The following is an 18138-nucleotide window of genomic DNA, read 5'->3' as shown; positions in this document are numbered from 1 at the left end:
GAGTGTAACACTCAAATGATGGCAGTGGCTGTCTCTTGGTGGTGAATCTAGAAATTAATTGTAATGTTTTCTTATTTAATCTGGTTTTTGTGATAAATATATATTACTTTTATAATCAGGAAAAATGTTTAATCTCAAAGAGACGGTTTTAAAGAACCACCAGTGTTAGAGAGAAATAGTCAAATGATTCCATTAATAGTTTAGAAAATGTATGTAACTAATCCATAGAGGTAGTTTATCCTACAAACAATTCTTGGTTAGCTAGCCCTTACAGGACACATAATGTGGAAAGTTAATCTGAACGGTTGATGTTGGAGGGAGTCAACCTCAGAGAAAGGAAACTCAGGATGTTCAGTTCTTGGTTCCTAGAAATAGAAGCCGTGATATTCAGATTCTTTTAGCATTTACTGATCACTTACTATGTGCTTATCACCATACTAAGCACTTTTACATGCAGTATTTCAGTTAACATGTTAGTTTACTCCTCTTCTTATCAAATATATACATTGAGTATCTATTTTGTACTATGCCCTATACTTGGAATTAAAACTAAGACATATTTCCACATCCTTACAGAGCTTGCAGGCTAGTGGGAAAGTCAGACATTAAACAAATAAGTAATACAGTATAGTGAACGCTATAATAGACATAATTGGAACTTAATTTTGATATACACAGGTTCATCTCTTCATTGGGTTATTAATGTATGACAGTGTTACTAAAATAGTTTAATATTTGAAAATATTTAGCTGAAACTCATTGCTGACCCAGAACACTAATATTAGATAAACTTCCACTCATAGTATCCAAAATAAAGATAAAAGTAACTGGTTTAACTTTCTGTTCTTCTGATTTTTTAACTATATTTTTTGTCTCCATTTCTGGGTATCAATTTCCCCATATAAAAAAGGAGAGTGTAAGACTATTTAGCCAGTGTAACCCCAAGCAACCATTAACCAAAGCCTGTTATGTCTCAGATACCACACTGGGAACTTTACATATATTGTGTATGTAATTCCCATGTTTATAATCCTCTATGAAGTAGGTGATATTATCCAGTGCCTCCAGAAGGAAAATGACCTCGGTATCATAGAAAAGACTAGCTTTCTCTGTACACTGCAGAAATTTTTAATGCTCTTTTGAAAATACTTCAGTACTCTAGAACCAACCAGATTATCCTGAATAACACAGAAAATAATTTCTCATACATAGTGGAGTCTGAGCAAACTTTGTTCTGCTATTGGTTGTTTTAAATATACTTTAACAGGTAATATATTTTATTTATTTATTTTTGGCTGCGTTGGGTCTTCGTTGCTGTGCGCGGGCTTTCTCTACTTGCGGTGCGTGGGCTTCTCACTGCGGTGGCTTCTCTTGTTGCGGAGCACGGTCTCTAGGCATGCAGGCTTCAGTAGTTGTGGCACGTGGGCTCTAGAGCGCAGGCTCAGTAGTTGTGGCGCACGGGCTTAGTTGCTCTGCAGCATGTGGGATCTTCCTGGACCAGGGCTCGAACCCATGTCCCCTGCATCGGCAGGCGGATTCGTAACCACTGCGCCACCAGGGAAGTCCTAACAGGTAATACATTTACATGAATCAGAAGTAAAAAACATAAAAAAGCATATTCAGAAAACGCTGTCACTTCTTCCACCCTGTTTCCCCCACCCCCTGTAAGTTACCATTTTAGTGTTTCTTTTTATTTGTTTGTAAGTTTATTGATTTTTCTCCAGAGAAGCAGCCTATTTATTGGTTAGCTGGTTATGTTTTTCTTTTTTTTTCTAATGCATTACTTTATGCTTTTAGTTTTATTATTTTCTTCTCAGCTTGCTTTCCATTTGTTTTATTGGTATTTTTTGTTCTGCTAGTTTTTTAAGTCTAATTCTTAATTAACTTTTATTTTTTATTTATTTATTTATTTATTTTTGGCTGCGCTGGGTCTTCATTGCTGTGCGCAGGCTTCTCATTGCTGTGGCTTCTCTTGTTGTGGAGCACAAGCTCTAGGTGCACGGGCTCCAGTAGGTATGGTACACGGGCTCAGTAGTTGTGGCTTGGGCTTTAGAGCGCAGGCTCAGTAGTTGTGGCGCAGGGGCTTAGTTGCTCCGCGGCATGTGGGATCTTCCCGGATCAGGGCTCAAACCCGTGTCCCCTGCATTGGCAGGCGGATTCTTAACCACTGCGCCACCAGGGAAGACCCAGTTAACTTATTTTTATTCTTTCGTTTTGAATGATATAAGAATTTCAGGGCTATGAGTTTCCTCTGAGCACTGTTTTAAATGAATCCCAGAGATTCCAATATGAATATGAAATTTCAACAGTCATTGTTTTCTAGATATTCTGTAGTTTTCATTATATTTCCCCTTTTACCTAAGGGTTGTTTAATAGGGTTTTTGTTGTTGTTGTTTTTTCTCCAAAGGGAGTGACACCAACTTTGAAAATTGTGTTAAGGTTTTAGAGAACATATATCCCAATTTCTCTCACTCATGTTAATTGGGGGAAATTTTTGTTTTTCCTATTGATGAAAATTGGGAACATAGAAATGTGAAAGTACCCAGGAACACAATATAACTGTGAAGCTGAGCATGCTAATACCAGGCTTACTTGTCTAAGGAACCTGCCACAGTTCTAGGAACAAAAAGGTTTTAGTGAATTTCTGCCACAGGCAGGGACATCAGAGATCTTTAAACTCCTTCCACTGGAATATCTTGAATGTGAAACAGCATAATACTAGATTGAGAACTAGAGCCCAACTCTAGCCATGAGATCTCCCAACAGTTTACCCCACCTGTTTGAGTCTGTGCAACATCTAGGTCCAGAAATGTGGACTTGGCCAAGTCTCACAGCAGTTTAGTGGCAAAGCTGGAACTAGGACCATAGTCTCCTGCCCCCAATAAGCCTGATATTTTAATTTCTTTCCATTCCATTTTTTTATTGTAGCAAAATATATATAACAAAAATTTGCCTTTTTAACCATTCTTAAGTACAGTTAAGTGGCATGAATTACATTCACAGTCTTGCAACTACGACCATTATTTCCAAACATTTTCATCACCCCAAACAGAGTCTTTCCTCCATTTTGTTGTTAATATATTATCCAGAATTCTACAAAATCTTCAGTCATTTCTACTTGGGAAATGTATGTTCTCTCTCTTTTGCGTGCTCGCGCTCTCTCTCCCGCTCTCTCTCCCTCTCTCTCTTTTCCCCACGACCTCATCTCTCTCTCCCTCTCTCTTTCTCTCTCCACCCCCCATCTGTGTGTGTGTGTGTTCGCGTGCACACGCGTCTTTTGCAAATGCTTCTAACAGCCTTAATTCATACCCTAGAAAGGAATCACAAATACCTGAGCCCTTCAGTAAAAACTAAATTACCTTTCTTTTCTGTGTAGTTACCTATCAATTTAATGTGTCATCAAGGTGGGATTTATTTTAATTAATTGCTTATTGGGCTAATATTAAGAAAATGAAAAACACATAATTCTGTTGTCCAAGCATTAGGCTTAGTTAATAAATGGGCAATAGCTTTTTGATGAGTTTCTAGAAAGCAGCAGGTTTTTTCTTGTCTCTCCCTCCCCCACCCCCCCACAGTTCCATCCATCAACAGTTTAACACCTGATTTTTGCCCTCTTTAGGCCATCAGACTCTCGTTAGAGCAGGCCCTGCCTCCAGAGCCAAAGGAAGAAAATGCTGAGCCTGTGAGCAAACTGCGGATCCGGACACCCAGTGGCGAGTTCCTCGAGCGGCGTTTCCTGGCCAGCAATAAGCTCCAGATCGTCTTTGATTTTGTAGCTTCCAAAGGATTTCCATGGGATGAATTCAAGTTACTGAGTACCTTTCCTAGGAGAGATGTAAGTTCCCATGCCTATCTCAGGAAGTGTGTCCAGATGGGAGATAGCCCATCATTAGGGCTGGACAAAGTAGTCCAAGAAAAGTGCCATGGCACAACTTACCACAAGACCACACACTTGGGAGTCCTTCTTTGTTCTGCACACCTTTCTCTCCTCAGCCTTTGGAGAAGGTATGGCTTCCCAGGCCAGCAGACATGTGCGTAGTAGCCTAGGTAAGAAATTAGGTACTAGGTTTTCCTTCCTAGTTGTTTCCCCTATTCCAGCACTCATACAGGCTTTCCCAAGGTTTCATCTCTGTATACCTTAGGGTAGATCTGAGAATTATGTGCTTAACAGCTTAACAGTCAGATCAGGGTCAATGATTATAGGTTTGTGAACAAGTCATGCTAAACCAAGAGTATTTTGTGATTTGACAGTTCTTACTAGCCTAGGAAGTCAGGGAGGGTGACCTGTATTCACTGTGTATCTGTATTTCAGCAAGGCTTTTGATAGTCTCTCATAGTATTCTGGGGAAAAATAGAGAGATGTAAATCGACAGGTAGATTCATTGCTGATTAAATGGATGTGTCCAGAAACTGTTGACTAAGAGACTGCCCTCTTCCTGGAGGGAAACAAGAGGCTCTATATTTAATTCTTTATTACTCATCACACTTATTGGCAACTTAAATGAAGACGTTATCAGGTTTATGGATTATGAAAAATAAGATTCAAGAAAGCCTTAAAATAGTGAAATAATAGGCAAAAATGAACCTAGAAAAATTTTATAGAAATATATAGACATAGAAAGAGATGCCTGCATAGGCATAGAAAACCAATTGCTCAAGTTTGGGATGAAAGAACCATGCTTTAGTAGAGGTTATGGTGGTTGAATTAAGCTGAATATACATTAATAATCTGTTGTGACTCCCAACAAAAAGCCAGCTGCATTTTTAGAGGTATAATCCTAACAAGAGAATAACAAGTTGTAGTCAACTGTTGACGAAGGTAAACTACCCCTGAGTAGTCCTTAGACTCCATGCTGAAACTCTGTGCTGTCGCCTGAAGAAACAGGAGCTTGGGAGTTCCCTGGCAGTCCAGTGGTTAAGACTCCACGCTCCCAGTTCAGGGTGCACAGGGTCGATCCCTGGCCGGGGAACTAAGATCCCGCATGCCACATGGCGTGGCCAAAAAAAAAAGCAACAGGAGCTTATCTAGGACAGGGCTGGTAGGAAGGGAAGGAAAGTAGAAATCATATCATTTGGGGAAATATTTTCCTCTAGAGAAGGCACGGCCATGGGAGATGTGATTGTTGTCTTCAGCTACTTGAAAGCCTGCTGTGAAAAAGAGGGATCTGATTTTGTGCAGCTTCAATGATAAAGTGGGACCAATAAGTTGAAAGTTATTGGGAGGCAAATTTGGCCCAATGTAAGAAGGCCACTTTCTAAGAAAAGAATATTTTGTGTTGTAAGACAGTGATTTTTCTATTTTTGGAGATAACGAAGCACTACTGAATTATCACTTTTTTTATAATAATGGATAAATAGGGAGAAGGAGTCATTCCTGGAGTTCCTACTTTATATGTTCCTACTTTATATGAAAAGGGGCTTAGACTAGCTTATCTGCAAGATACATTTTATTTTTTTTGGGGGGGGGTATATAGTTGCTTTACAATGTTGTGTTAGTTTCTGTTGTACGATGAAGTGAATGGGCTACAGGTATACACGTATTCCCTCCCTCCCACCCCCATCCCCACCCCATCCACCTAGGTCACCACAGAGCACCGAGCAGGCTCCCTGTGCTGTATAGCAGGTTCCCACTAGCTACCTGTTTTACACAGGGCAGTGCACGTATGTCAGTCCCAATCTCCCAGTTCACCCCCCCCCCCCGCCCGCCCTGTGTCCAGCGTCCGTTCCCTACATCTGTGTCTTTATTCCTGCCCTGCAAATAGGTTCATCGATGCCGTTTTTCTAGATTCCACATGCATGCGTTAATATACGATACTTGTTTTTCTCTTTCTGACTTACTTTACTCTGAATGACAGGCTCTAGGTCCATCCACCTCACTACAAATAACTCAATTTCGTTCCTTTTTATGTCTGAGTAGTATTCCATTGTATATATGTACCACATCTTCTTTATCCATTCCTCTGTCAATGGACACTTAGGTTGCTTCCATGTCCTGGCTATTGTAAATAGTGCTGCAGTGAACATTGGGGTGCATGTGTCTTTTTGAATTATGGTTTTCTCAGGGTATATGCCCAGTAGTGGGATTGCTAGGTCATATGGTACTTCTGTTTTTAGTTTTTTAAGGACCCTCCATACTGTTCTCCCTAGAGGCTGTATCAATTTACATTCCTACCAACAGTGCAAGAAGGTTCCCTTTCTCCCCACCCTCTCCAGCATTTATTGTCTGTAGATTTTTTTTTTTAATTTTTATTTTATTTATTTATTTATTTTTGGCTGTGTTGGGTCTTCGTTTCTGTGCGAGGGCTTTCTCTAGTTGTGGCAAGCTGGGGCCACTCTTCATCGCGGTACACGGGCCTCTCACTATCGTGGCCTCTCTTGTTGTGGAGCACAGGCTCCAGACGCGCAGGCTCAGTAGTTGTGGCTCACGGGCCTAGTTGCTCTGCGGCATGTGGGATCTTCCCAGGCTGGGGCTCGAACCCGTGTCCCCCACATTAGCAGGCAGATTCTCAACCACTGCGCCACCAGGGAAGCCTGTCTGTAGATTTTTTGATGATGGCCATTCTGACCAGTGTGAGGTGATACTTCATTGTAGTTTTGATCTGCATTTCTGTAATAATTAGTGATGTTGAGCATCTTTTCATGTGCCTCTTGGCCATCTGTATGTCTTCTTTGGAGAAATGTCTGTTTAGGTCTTCTGCCCATTTTTTTTATTGTGCTGTTTGTTTTTTTGATATTGAGCTTCATGAGCTGTTTGTATATTTTGGAGATTAATCCCTTGTTGGTTGCTTCGTTTGCAAATATTTTTGCCCATTCTGAGGGTTGTCTTTTCATCTTGTTTATGGTTTTCTTTGCTGTGCAGAAGCTTTTAAGTTTCATTAGGTCCCATTTGTTTATTTTTGTTTTTATTTTCATTACTCTAAGAGGTGGGTCAAAAAATATCTTGCTGTGAATTATGTCAAAGTGTGTTCTTCCTATGTTTTCCTCTAAGAGTTTTTTGTTGTTGTTTTTTTTTCTTATTTTATTTTTGGCTGTGTTGGGTCTTCGTTGCTGCACACGGGCTTTTCTCTGGTTGCGGCGAGCAGGGGCTACTCTTCGTTGTGGTGTGCAGGCTTCTCATTGTGGTGGCTTCTCTTGTTGGGAGCACTGGCTCTAGGCACGCGGGCTTCAGTAGTTGTGCCGCAGGGGCTTAGTTGCTCCACGGCATGTGGGATCTTCCCGTACCAGGGCTTGAACCCGTGTCTCCTGCGTTGGCGGGCGGATTCTTAACCACTGCACCACCAGAGAAACCCCCCTCTAAGAGTTTTATAGTGTCCAGTCTTACATTTAGGTCTTTAATCCATTTTGAGTTTATTTTTGTGTATGGTGTTAGGGAGTGTTCTAATTTCATTCCTTTACATGTAGCTGTCCACTTTTCCCAGCACTACTTATTGAAGAGACTGTCTTTTCTCCATTGTATATCCTTGCCTCCTTTGTCATAGATTAGTTGACCATAGGTGCGTGGGTTTATCTCTGGGCTTTCTAGCCTGTTCCATTGATCTATATTTCTGTTTTCGTGCCAGTACCATATTGTCTCGATGACTGTAGCTTTGTAATACAGTCTGAAGTCAGGGAGTCTGATTCCTCCAGCTCCATTGTTTTCCCTCAAGTTTGCTTTGGCTATTCAGGGTCTTTTGTGTCTCCATACAAATTTTAAGATTTTTTTGTTCATAAAAAATCATTTCTGTAAAAAATGCCATTCATAATTTGATAGGGATTGCATTGAATCTGTAGATTGCTTTGGGTAGTATAGTCATTTTCACAGTATTGACTCTTCCAATCCAAGAACATGGCATATCTCTCCATCTGCTTGTGTCATCTTTGATTTCTTTCATCAGTGTCTTATACTTTTCTGAGTAGAGTTATTTTACCTCCTTAGGTAGGTTTATTCCTAGGTATTTTATTCTTTTTCTTGCAATGGTAAATGGGATTGTTTCCTTAATTTCTCTTTCTAATTTTTCATTGTTAGTGTATAGGAATGCAAGAGATTTCTGTGCATTAATTTTGTATCCTGCAACTTTACCAAATTTATTGATTAGCTCTAGTAGTTTTCTGGTGGCATCTTTAGGATTATCTATGTATAGTATCATGTCATGTGCAAACAGTTTTACTTCTTCTTTTCCAATTTGTATTCCTTTTATTTCTTTTTCTTCTGATTGCTGTGGCTAGGACTTCCAAGACTATGTTGAATAATAGTGGCAAGAGTGGATATCCTGGTCTTGTTCCTGATCTTCGAGGAAATGCTTCCAGTTTTTCACCCTTGAGAATGATGTTTGCTGTGGGTTTGTTGTATAAGGCCTTTATTATGTTGAGGTAGTTTCCTTCTGTGCCCACTTTCTGGAGAGTTTTTATCATAAATGGTGTTGAATTTTGTCAGAAGCTTTTTCTGCATCTATTCAGATGATCTTATGGTTTTTATTCTTCAATTTGTTAATATGGTGTATCACATTGATTGATTTGCATATATTAAAGAATCCTTGCATCCCTGGGATGAATCCCACTTGATCATAGTGTATGATCCTTTTAATGTGTTGTTGGATTCTGTTTGCTAGTATTTTGTTGAGGATTTTTGCATCTATATTCATCAGTGATATTGGTCTGTAATTTTCTTTTTTTTGTAGTATCTTTGTCTGGTTTTGGTATCAGGGTGATAGTGGCCTAATAGAATGAGTTTGGGAGTGTTCCTTCCTCTGCAATTTTTTTGGAAGAGTTTGAGAAAGATGGGTGTTAGCTCTTCTCTAAATGTTTGATAGAATTCACCTGTGAAGCCCTCTGGTCCTGGACTTTTGTTTGTTGGAAGATTTTTAATCACAGTTTCAATTTCATTACTTGTGATTGGTCAGTTTACATGTTCTATTTCTTCCTGGTTCAGTCTTGGAAGGTTATATACCTCTCTAAGAATTTGTCCATTTCTTCCAGGTTGTCCATTTTATTGGCATAGAGTTGCTTGTAGTAGTCTCTTATGATGCTTTGTATTTCTGTGGTGTCCGTTGTAACTTCTCCTTTTTCATTTCTAATTTTATTGATTTGAGTCCTCTCCCTCTTTTTCCTGATGAGTCTGGCTAAAGGTTTTTCAGTTTTGTTTGTCTTCTCAAGGAACCAGCTTTTAGTTTGATTGATCTTTGGTATTGTTTTCTTTGTTTCTATTTCATTTGTTTCTGCTCTGATATTTATGATTTCTTTCCTTCTACCAACTTTGGGTTTCGTTTGTTCTTCTTTCTCTAGTTCCTTTAGGTGTAAGGTTAAATTGTTTATTTGAGGTTTTTCTTGTTTCTTGAGGTAGGATTGTATCTCTATAAACTTCCCTCTTAGAACGGCTTTTGCTGCATCCCATAGGTTTTGGATCGTCGTGTTTTCATTGTCATTTGTCTCTAGGTATTTTTTGATTTCCTCTTTGATATCTTCAGTAATCTCTTGGTTATTTAATAATGTTATGTTTAGCCTCCATGTATTTGTGTTTTTTACATTTTTTTTCCCTGTAATTTATTTCTAATCTCATAGCATTGTGGTCGAAAAAGCTACTTGATGTGATTTCAATTTTCTTAAATTTAGCAAGGCTTGATTTGTGACCCAAGATGTGATCTATCCTGGAGAATGTTCCGTGTGCACTTGAGAAGAAAGTGTAATCTGTTTTCGGATGGAATGTCCTATAAATATCAATTAAATCTATCTGGTCTGTTGTGTCATTCAAAGCTTGTGTTTCCTTGTTAATTTTCTGTCTGGATGATCTGTCCATTGGTGTAACTGAGGTGTTTAAGTCCCCAACTATTGTTGTGTTACTGTCTATTTCCTCTTTTAGAGCTGTTAACATTTGCCTTATTGAGGTGCTTATATGTTGGGTGCATATATATTTATAATTGTTATATCTTCTTCTTGGGTTGATCCCTTGATCATTATGTAGTGTCCTTCCTTGTCTTTTGTAACATTCTTTATTTTAAAGTCTATTTTATCTGATATGAGTATTGCTACTCCAGCTTTCTTTCGATTTCCATTTATATGGAATATCTTTTTCCATCCCCTCACTTTCAGTCTGTATGTGTCCCTAGGTCTGAAGTGGGTCTCTTGTAGACAGCATATATGTGGGTCTTGTTTTTGTATCCATTCAGCGAGCCTGTGTCTTTTGGTTGGAGCATTTAATCCATTCACATTTAAGGTTATTATAGATATGTATGTTCCTATGACCATTTTCTTAATTGTTTTGGGTTTGTTTTTGTAGGTCCTTTTCTTCTCTTGTGTTTCCCACTTAAAGAAGTTCCTTTAGCATTTGTTGTAGAGCTGGTTTGGTGGTGCTGAATTCTCTTAGCTTTTGCTTGTCTGTAAAGTTTTTGATTTCTCTGTCGAATCTAAATGAGATCCTTGCTGGGTAGAGTAACCTTGGTTGTAGGTTCTTTTCCTTTCATCACTTTAAATATATCATGCCTCTCCCTTCTGGCTTGTAGAGTTTCTGCTGAGAAATCAGCTGTTAACTTTATGAGATTTCCCTTGTATGTTATTTGTCATTTTTCCCGTGTTGCTTTTAATGATTTTTCTGTCTTTAACTTTTGTCAGTTTGATTACTGTGTGTCTCAGCATGTTTCTCCTTGAGTTTATCCTGCCTGGGATTCTCTGTGCTTCCTGGTCTTGGGTGGCTATTTCCTTTCCCATGTTAGGGAAGTTTTTGACTATAATCTCTTCACATATTTTCTCGGGTCCTTTCTCTCTCTCTTCTCCTTCTGGGACCCCTGTGATGCGAATGTTGGTGCGTTTAATGTTGTCCTAGAAGTCTCGTAGGCTGTCTTCATTTCTTTTCATTCTTTTTTCTTTATTCTGTTCCATGGCAGTGAATTCCACGATTCTGTCTTCAGGTCACTTATCCGTTCTTATGCCTCAGTTATTCTACTATTGATTCCTTCTAGTGTATTTTTCATTTCAGTTATTGTATTGTTCATCTCTGTTTGTTTGTTCTTTAATTCTTCTAAGTGTTTTTTCTTTAATTCTTCTAGGTCTTTGTTACCCATTTCTTGCATCTTCTCTATCTTTGCCTCCATTCTTTTTCTGAGGTTCTGGATCATCCTCACTATCATTATTCTGAATTCTTTTTCTGGAAGATTGCCTATCTCGCTTCATTTAGTTGCTTTTCTGGGGTTTTATCTTGTTTCTTCATTTGGTACATAGTCCTCTGCCTTTTCATGTTGTCTATCTTTCTGTGAATTTGGTTTTCATTCCATAAGCTGGAGGATTGTAGTTCTTCTTGCTTCTGCTGTCTACCCTCTGGTGGATGAGGCTATCTAAGAGGCTTGTGCAAGCTTCCTGATGGAAGGGACTGGTGGTGGGTAGAGCTGGGTGTTGCTCTGTTGGGCAGAGCTCAGTAAAACTTTAATCCGCTTGTCTGCTGATGGGTGGGGCTGAGTTCCCTCCCTGTTGGTTGTTTGGCCTGAGGCGACCCAGCACTGGAGCCTACCAGCTCTTCGGTGGGGTAATGGTGGACTCCAGGAGGGCTCACGCCAAGGAGTACTTCCCAGAACTTCTGCTGCCAGTGTCCTTGTCCCCGCGGTGAACCACAGCCAACCCCCGCCTCTGCAGGGGACCCTCCAACACTAACAGGTAGGTGTGGTTCAGTCTCCTGTGGAGTCACTACTCCTTCCTCTGGGTCCTGGTGCACACACTACTTTGTGTGTGCCCTCCAAGAGTGGAGTCTCTGTTTCCCCCAGTCCTGTCGAAGTTATGCAATCAAATCCCGCTAGCTTTCAAAGTCTGATTCTCTGGGAATTCCTCCTCCCGTTGCCAGACCCGCAGGTTGGGAAGCCTGACGTGGGGCTCAGAACCTTCACACCAGTGGGTGGACTTCTGTGGTATAAGTGTTCTCCAGTTTGTGAGTCAGCCACACAGCGGTTATGGGATTTGATTTTATTGTGATTGCACCCCTCCTACCATCTCATTGGGGCTTCTCCTTTGTCTTTGGATGTGGGGTAACTTTTTTGGTGAGTTCCAGTGTCTTCCTGTTGATGATTGTTCAGCAGTTAGTTGTGATTCCACTGCTCTCGCAAGAAGGAGTGAGTGCATGTCCTTCTACACCACCATCTTGAACCAATCTCCTGAGCTTGTCTTTTAATGCCCAGTCAAATGTCATCTCCTTTGGGAAGCCCTCCCCATCTCCCAAGCTCCTCACCTATGTACCCACTGCAGTTTATACATTCCTCTCTCATAGGACTTGTCCTATTGTTCGGTAATCATTTACAGAGACCGTCCATATCATGTTCATGTCTATCTCCCCGGAAGTTCCCAGCATGGTGCCTCACACATAAGTATTCAAGTTACTGTTGTCAAGTGTTAAAGACCTCACGTCTGATCCTAAATCCCTGATCCCAGAGTGAACTAGAGAGGCTGTTCCAAATGAGAACCGGTGCCATAGGCCCACCCAGATTCCAGACCCAGACCTAAACCCAGAGAGGCCACCCAGGACTCATTAGACCTCCTAGACCTAGGGGTGGGATGAGAGTTAATGGCCCTTCATCCTTCTCTGAATGCTCTTGCAAGTCTAGTGACTAGTGTTTTTGCAAGGCTATTCTGTGACAGCCATCTGTGTCTGCAAGGATTAGGGATCTAATTTGTAAAAGTCATCTTAAATTACAGCCAAACTAAAGACTGTTAAAAAGCACATCTTAAGACCTTGCCTTTTTAATAACAAATAACATAAGACTTAACTCTAGGAGTCTTGCTGTGTCTTTAGCCTTTTTTCCACAAAGCAGAGACTAGTCACCAAAGGACCTGTTAAACTTTCTTCTGCGTCCCTGCCCCCAAATCAAAACAATACTTCATGTTAAGATTTCCCAACTGTCCAACTATTTACTAAATGTCTGCTGGGTATACCACTGAACTGAGCGCTGTGGGACAACCAAAATAGCAGCAGACACAGGCCTTCCTGGGAGAAGCTGATTGTCAAGATACTGAGAACACTGTGTTATTTGTTAGTTTTGTTATGTTGTTTTCCATTTTGCCAATAACAGTTACTAAGAGAGGAAGTAGTATTCATTTCAGAGCTGCCGTCATTAAGCCCTACCTGGTGGGTATATCAGAGCCATGTGAACATCATTGGCCCATTTGCCTTACTTGGGCATTGTCCTGGCAGTGAGGTAATTGAGTCTAAAAGCTGAGCCCCCCCCACTACTCACCCTTTCTTGGAGTCAGAGTAAGGGGCCCCTCCAGCCCCACATTGCCCTCTGGACCTGCAACTGTCTGGCGCCACTCGGTGTGAAGTTGTCAGTATCTCCCAGCCTTCCTCTTCCCTTTTCTTTCCTCCTTTCTTTCCCACCGCTCCATCTTCTTTCCAATTCTGTTTCACCCTTTTAACCCTCTCCTCCTTCTTTCCACTCTTCCCTCCTTTTTTTTCTTTGTTTGTTTAATCCCACAACTCTTCTCCTTCCTGCCTCCTCTCTTTTCCTTCTTTTCCGTACTCATATCCACCTCACTCAGAGAAGCTGCACCTGCAACTGGAACGTGAGGTCTTTCTATTTATCAAAGGAGTGCAGCCTACTGGGAAACATGGATGGTGATGGCAGTGAGCTTCAGGACTGGTGGCCTGTGTGCCTTGTCACTTACATAATCACACAGCCCCCGTTCTTGCCCCAAGAACATCTCTTCCTCCAGATCTATAGCTGTGAACCCCCAAAACAGACAAACATGCATGCAGAAATACATTATCAGAAATTTTATATTCTAGAACAAAGAGGAACAGGAGAGTGAGTATAAACAAACTCCTAGCAGGGTTTTTTACAAAGTACACCTTCAGTAAAGGTTTCTTTGAATGAACTGGGAGGAAAGCCTTACAAATTTAGGGTACACAGATTCCTTCCTCAGTCACCCATCCGCCTTTGCTACACTAAGCACCAAGCTAAGCACTAAGCTCAGCACTGGGAACACAGCGTTGAAAAACAATGACATAGTTATTACCCTTGTCGAACTTACAGTCTGTATCCAGAAGCTACTGCTGGAAAAAATTTGACTTCATTGGTAATACAAGGATATTCTATTTGCCACCATAAGGAAATAGAAATAGGTTAATCTGCATGTCATGCTTGTATTCATTCTTTCATAGAGTAAAACATTTGCTGAGCAACCGCTTGGCCCACATCCATACCAGACACTGATGATATAGAAATAAAAGGAATTGTTACTGACCTTGAAGGGTTCACAGTCTAGTAAAAACACACATGTAAAGCAAATTGCATTACAGATCATACCGACAGTTGGAAGGATAGGTAATTTCAGCCTGCAGTGATAAGACATTATAAAGGAAATGAATTTGACCTGAGCCTTTCACAGAGAGCTGTTGGGTGAATGGAAACGGAATAGCTTAGTTAAAAGTAAAAGTTTCAGTGGTACTTAGACCTGTATCTGAATCTCACCTCATCACATACTTGTTTTACGACATTGGGCAACTTACTTGGCCCTGCTGAACTTTTATTTCTTCACCTTTAAAAGAGAATAATATCTAGCTCAGAGAGTTGTGATAAAAGTTAAATAAGTGAATGTAAACTACTATGTCCCTGCCATGTAATAAACAGTATCTGCTATAATTGTCCTAAGTGGAGAGAGGCAGAAGAGGTGGGAAAGGCTTACAGCTAAAGAAAGCATAATAGCGGTGAATTCTTCCACAAGAGCAATGATGGATATTTCCATTTAAAATATCCAAATGCTCTAAACCAGACAAAAGAATGTATCTTTGGAATCATAATATCTCATGTTTGAAAAGAATCTCAGAGATATCAAAGCCAACTGTCACTTTACAGATGGTAGAATCAAAGCATGGTAAAATTATACACTTTCCTTAAGTCACATGGTCAATTATAATAGCAGAGCTGACCCTGAAACCCAAGTTTTCTTATGGCCATTACTGTTTAAGATCATTGGCTCCTTTTAAAACTCTGTTAATAGATTATAGAGTTCCACCTTAAAATTAGAGCCAAAGAACAATAGAACTTAAAAAATCAACATTAGAGACCACCTAGTAAATGCAATAAATTGCAGCTCCAAGCACCAATATTTTAAAATATTCTGTACTTCAGTGACTTTCATATGTTAATGTCTCTAATATTGCAGTGGAACTGATTTCCAATTTATGTTAGACTGAGTTTGATTTAAAAAAAAAAAAGAAGAACCAGAAGGAAAATCTTTAATGCCATTGAACTACCTATACCTTAAAAGCTTTGATTTCAAGATAAAGCAAGATGAAGCATGTAATCAATGAAATACATGTTAAAGTTACTACTGCTGAGCTTGTTCCATTCCCCACAGATATTCTATATCACCATATCTAACTATTTGAGATTTTCCAGTATCCCTAAATAATCGAGATTCAGAGAATAAGAACTATGATTGTGGAATGGAATGCAATTAGTATCTAGTTGGTCACAATATTAATTCTGACTCTTAACTTCTCTCAAATCTGTTTTTTTCTTCTCCTTGCCCCCACACCACTGCCCAAGTCTTCATGGCCCAGATTAAACCTTACAGCATCCTAATTCATCTCGCTGACTCCAACCTTGCCTACCCCACCTCCTGTCAGTCCTTCCTACTGTCTCTCAAGTTATTTTTCTGAAACATAGGTTTGATGATATCTCATCTCTCTCCTGCTTAAAAGCCTCTAGTGGTTCTAATGCCCTACAGGAAAAAACTGTAAACTACTTACCAAAGCATACAAAAGCCTTCATAATCTCATACCATCTCCTCCCCCATCCCCAACCCCTCAGTTCTTCTCACCCCCTCCATTACTTTTCTACCGCATGCATCCCACCATTTAGCCACAATAAACTTCTTGACTGAAAGAAACCAAGAGATCGTACTAAGATGCAGATACATTCACAGTTATCGCACTCCTCTTCTTGTCAGCTTTGGGAAGTAGCAAGATAGGTGGTAGTCGTGCCATTCAACAGATATGCGGGCCTGAGGTGAAATGACTTGCTTGAGAGCACACATTCAGTTAATGACCACTCAGGACTGCAGCCCAGGCTTCTCAATTGCTTTATTTCCAAAAGTAACTTTGTGAGGAAAAATGGTCCTGGAGTATTTTGACCACAGGACACTTGAGTTTATAGGTTGAAGTCATTTGGTAAACTGTTTACATAATATTTACAAAAGAAACGAAATAGCAAGGGATTTAAAGGAATAATATAGCTGCTTCTTAAATAAGTCTATATATGAAACTCTAATCTGGGGTAACAGCAGTCTAATTAAAGGAAAAAAATATTGTTTCTAGCAAGGGTGGTTTATATTTCTTCAGGTTATTCATTTTTTTTAAAGAAATCTATTATATTCTAAATTGTAAGTTTCAATTTTTTTAAGTAATGAGATGAAGCATCCTGTGCCTTAATAATGCCTTACATGCAGAATCAATCTGAAAATTCATAGCTTTTTGGGGCCTCTACTTTATCGTTGGAATGATTGAGGAGAGGGGAATAGAGAGAAAACAATGGTGTAGAGGAAGGAACTTTGGACTGGGAATCACATGATTATTAGCTGTGCAACCTTCAACAAGGTGCACCCTCTCTCTGTATCCCAGTTTTCTTCTCTATAAAACAGAAGCAATAAATTCTGCTTCTCCCAGGACCATAGCATGGCTCAAATAAGGCAGGGTATATGAGTGCTTTGTAAACTGTGAGATACTGTCCAAATATGAAGAGTAATGATGATCATGATGATTCTCCAATAGCCAAGTGTGCAGGATAAAAAAAAATTTTTAATAGTATTTATTGAGGGCTTACTATGTCCTGTATGCATTATCTCATTTAATCCTAAAAACTATTCTAAAGGTCAGTATTCATACTGTACTCACTGAGAGGGGGAAACTCAGGCACAAAACTTGCCCAATGTCCTAGTATATATCAGAACCAGATACAAACCTGTGTGTGTGTGACTCTGGAGTCTGTGCTCTTAATCCCTATGCCATCACGCTCCTGAGCCAGGTAAAGAATAAATTAGTGAGGTAGTTTATCATCTAGAAAAATACTTTCAATGTGTAAATGAAGCTCAGTTCTATACATTTGGAAAGATTGCATTATCTCTGATTTCTTTATACTGTCTTTGTAATTTTTATTCCTAAGTCACAGCCAGATGTAGGTAAAGTATACACTTGGTTGTATTTCATACTCTGTTTATCCAGGCACTGTGCTAAGTACTAAGGAATGAGACACAGTCCTTCCTTTGAGAATACTCTGGCCTCTCATATAAATAATCCTCATAGTGCAGTTCACGCAGTGGGTCCTAAGAGTAGTCAGACCAAAAGGGCAAAAGAAGTCAGAGCTGGCCTGGGTGACCAAGAAAAGCTTTGTAAAGGAGGTAGCAGATGAACAAAATTTTGAGATGATAGGATTACTGGTGGGCTGATGGGGGAGAACATTCTCCAGCCCTTGGGCCAGCTTAAAGAAAGAATCTAATGTTGGAAAGTTCAAGGCATGGCTAGACAATGGGGCATAGACCAGATTGATTGAAATATGGAGTTTGTGTCATAAAGTTCTGAGAAAAGGCTGAATGGGGATTGTATAAAACCTAGAATACCAGGAAAGGGAGCTTGGCTTTATTCCATGTAGTTTGTTGAGGAAGGGAATGACATGGTCATCATGGTTATCTTCAACATAAGAACAGTTAGCCCTACACTACTCCATAATGTACAAATTCACATTGCCTGGCACATAGTAGGTGCTCAGTAAATGTCAATTCTCTGATCTCTTTCTACCCTCAATATCTAGGGGATCTCATTCATCTTGTGGCTTCAATTACCATATATACAGTTGCAGCTCTGAAGTGTATATCTCCAGCCCAAGCTTTCTCCTGAACTCCAGACATTTATACATACAACTGCCTACTCAACATCTCCATTTTATGTCTGATTGGCATCTCAAATTAAACATAGTCAAAACTGAACTCCTGATTTCTACCCTCCCCCAAATCTGCTCCTCTCGTAGTCATCCTCACCTCGTTAAATGACAGCTTCATTCTTGTTGTTCAGGCCAGAAACCTTGGATTTATCCTTGACTCCTCTTTCTCTCTTTTTCTATCCAGCTCATAAGCAAATTCTGTTGGTTTTACCTTCAAAATGTATATCCAGAATCTACTTCTCACTGCCTG

The 18138-nt window shown here is 39.9% G+C and overlaps 1 protein-coding gene across 1 annotated transcript in view; it reads left to right on the top strand.

Annotated features, from left to right (window-relative positions):
* The window catches only part of FAF1 (Fas associated factor 1), a 489781-nt gene that overhangs the window by 444833 nt on the left and 26810 nt on the right, over nt 1–18138 (top strand). Inside the window, exon 18 of the mRNA XM_007164483.2 lies at nt 3620–3835. Within this exon, the coding sequence (XP_007164545.1) occupies nt 3620–3835 (216 nt within the window). The remainder of the gene's footprint in view (nt 1–3619; nt 3836–18138) is intronic.

Source organism: Balaenoptera acutorostrata, chromosome 1 (genome assembly GCF_949987535.1).
Source record: "Balaenoptera acutorostrata chromosome 1, mBalAcu1.1, whole genome shotgun sequence".
NCBI lineage: Eukaryota > Metazoa > Chordata > Mammalia > Artiodactyla > Balaenopteridae > Balaenoptera > Balaenoptera acutorostrata.
The sequence above is the reverse complement of the archived record's forward strand: the minus strand, read 5'-3'. Positions and strand labels throughout refer to the sequence as shown.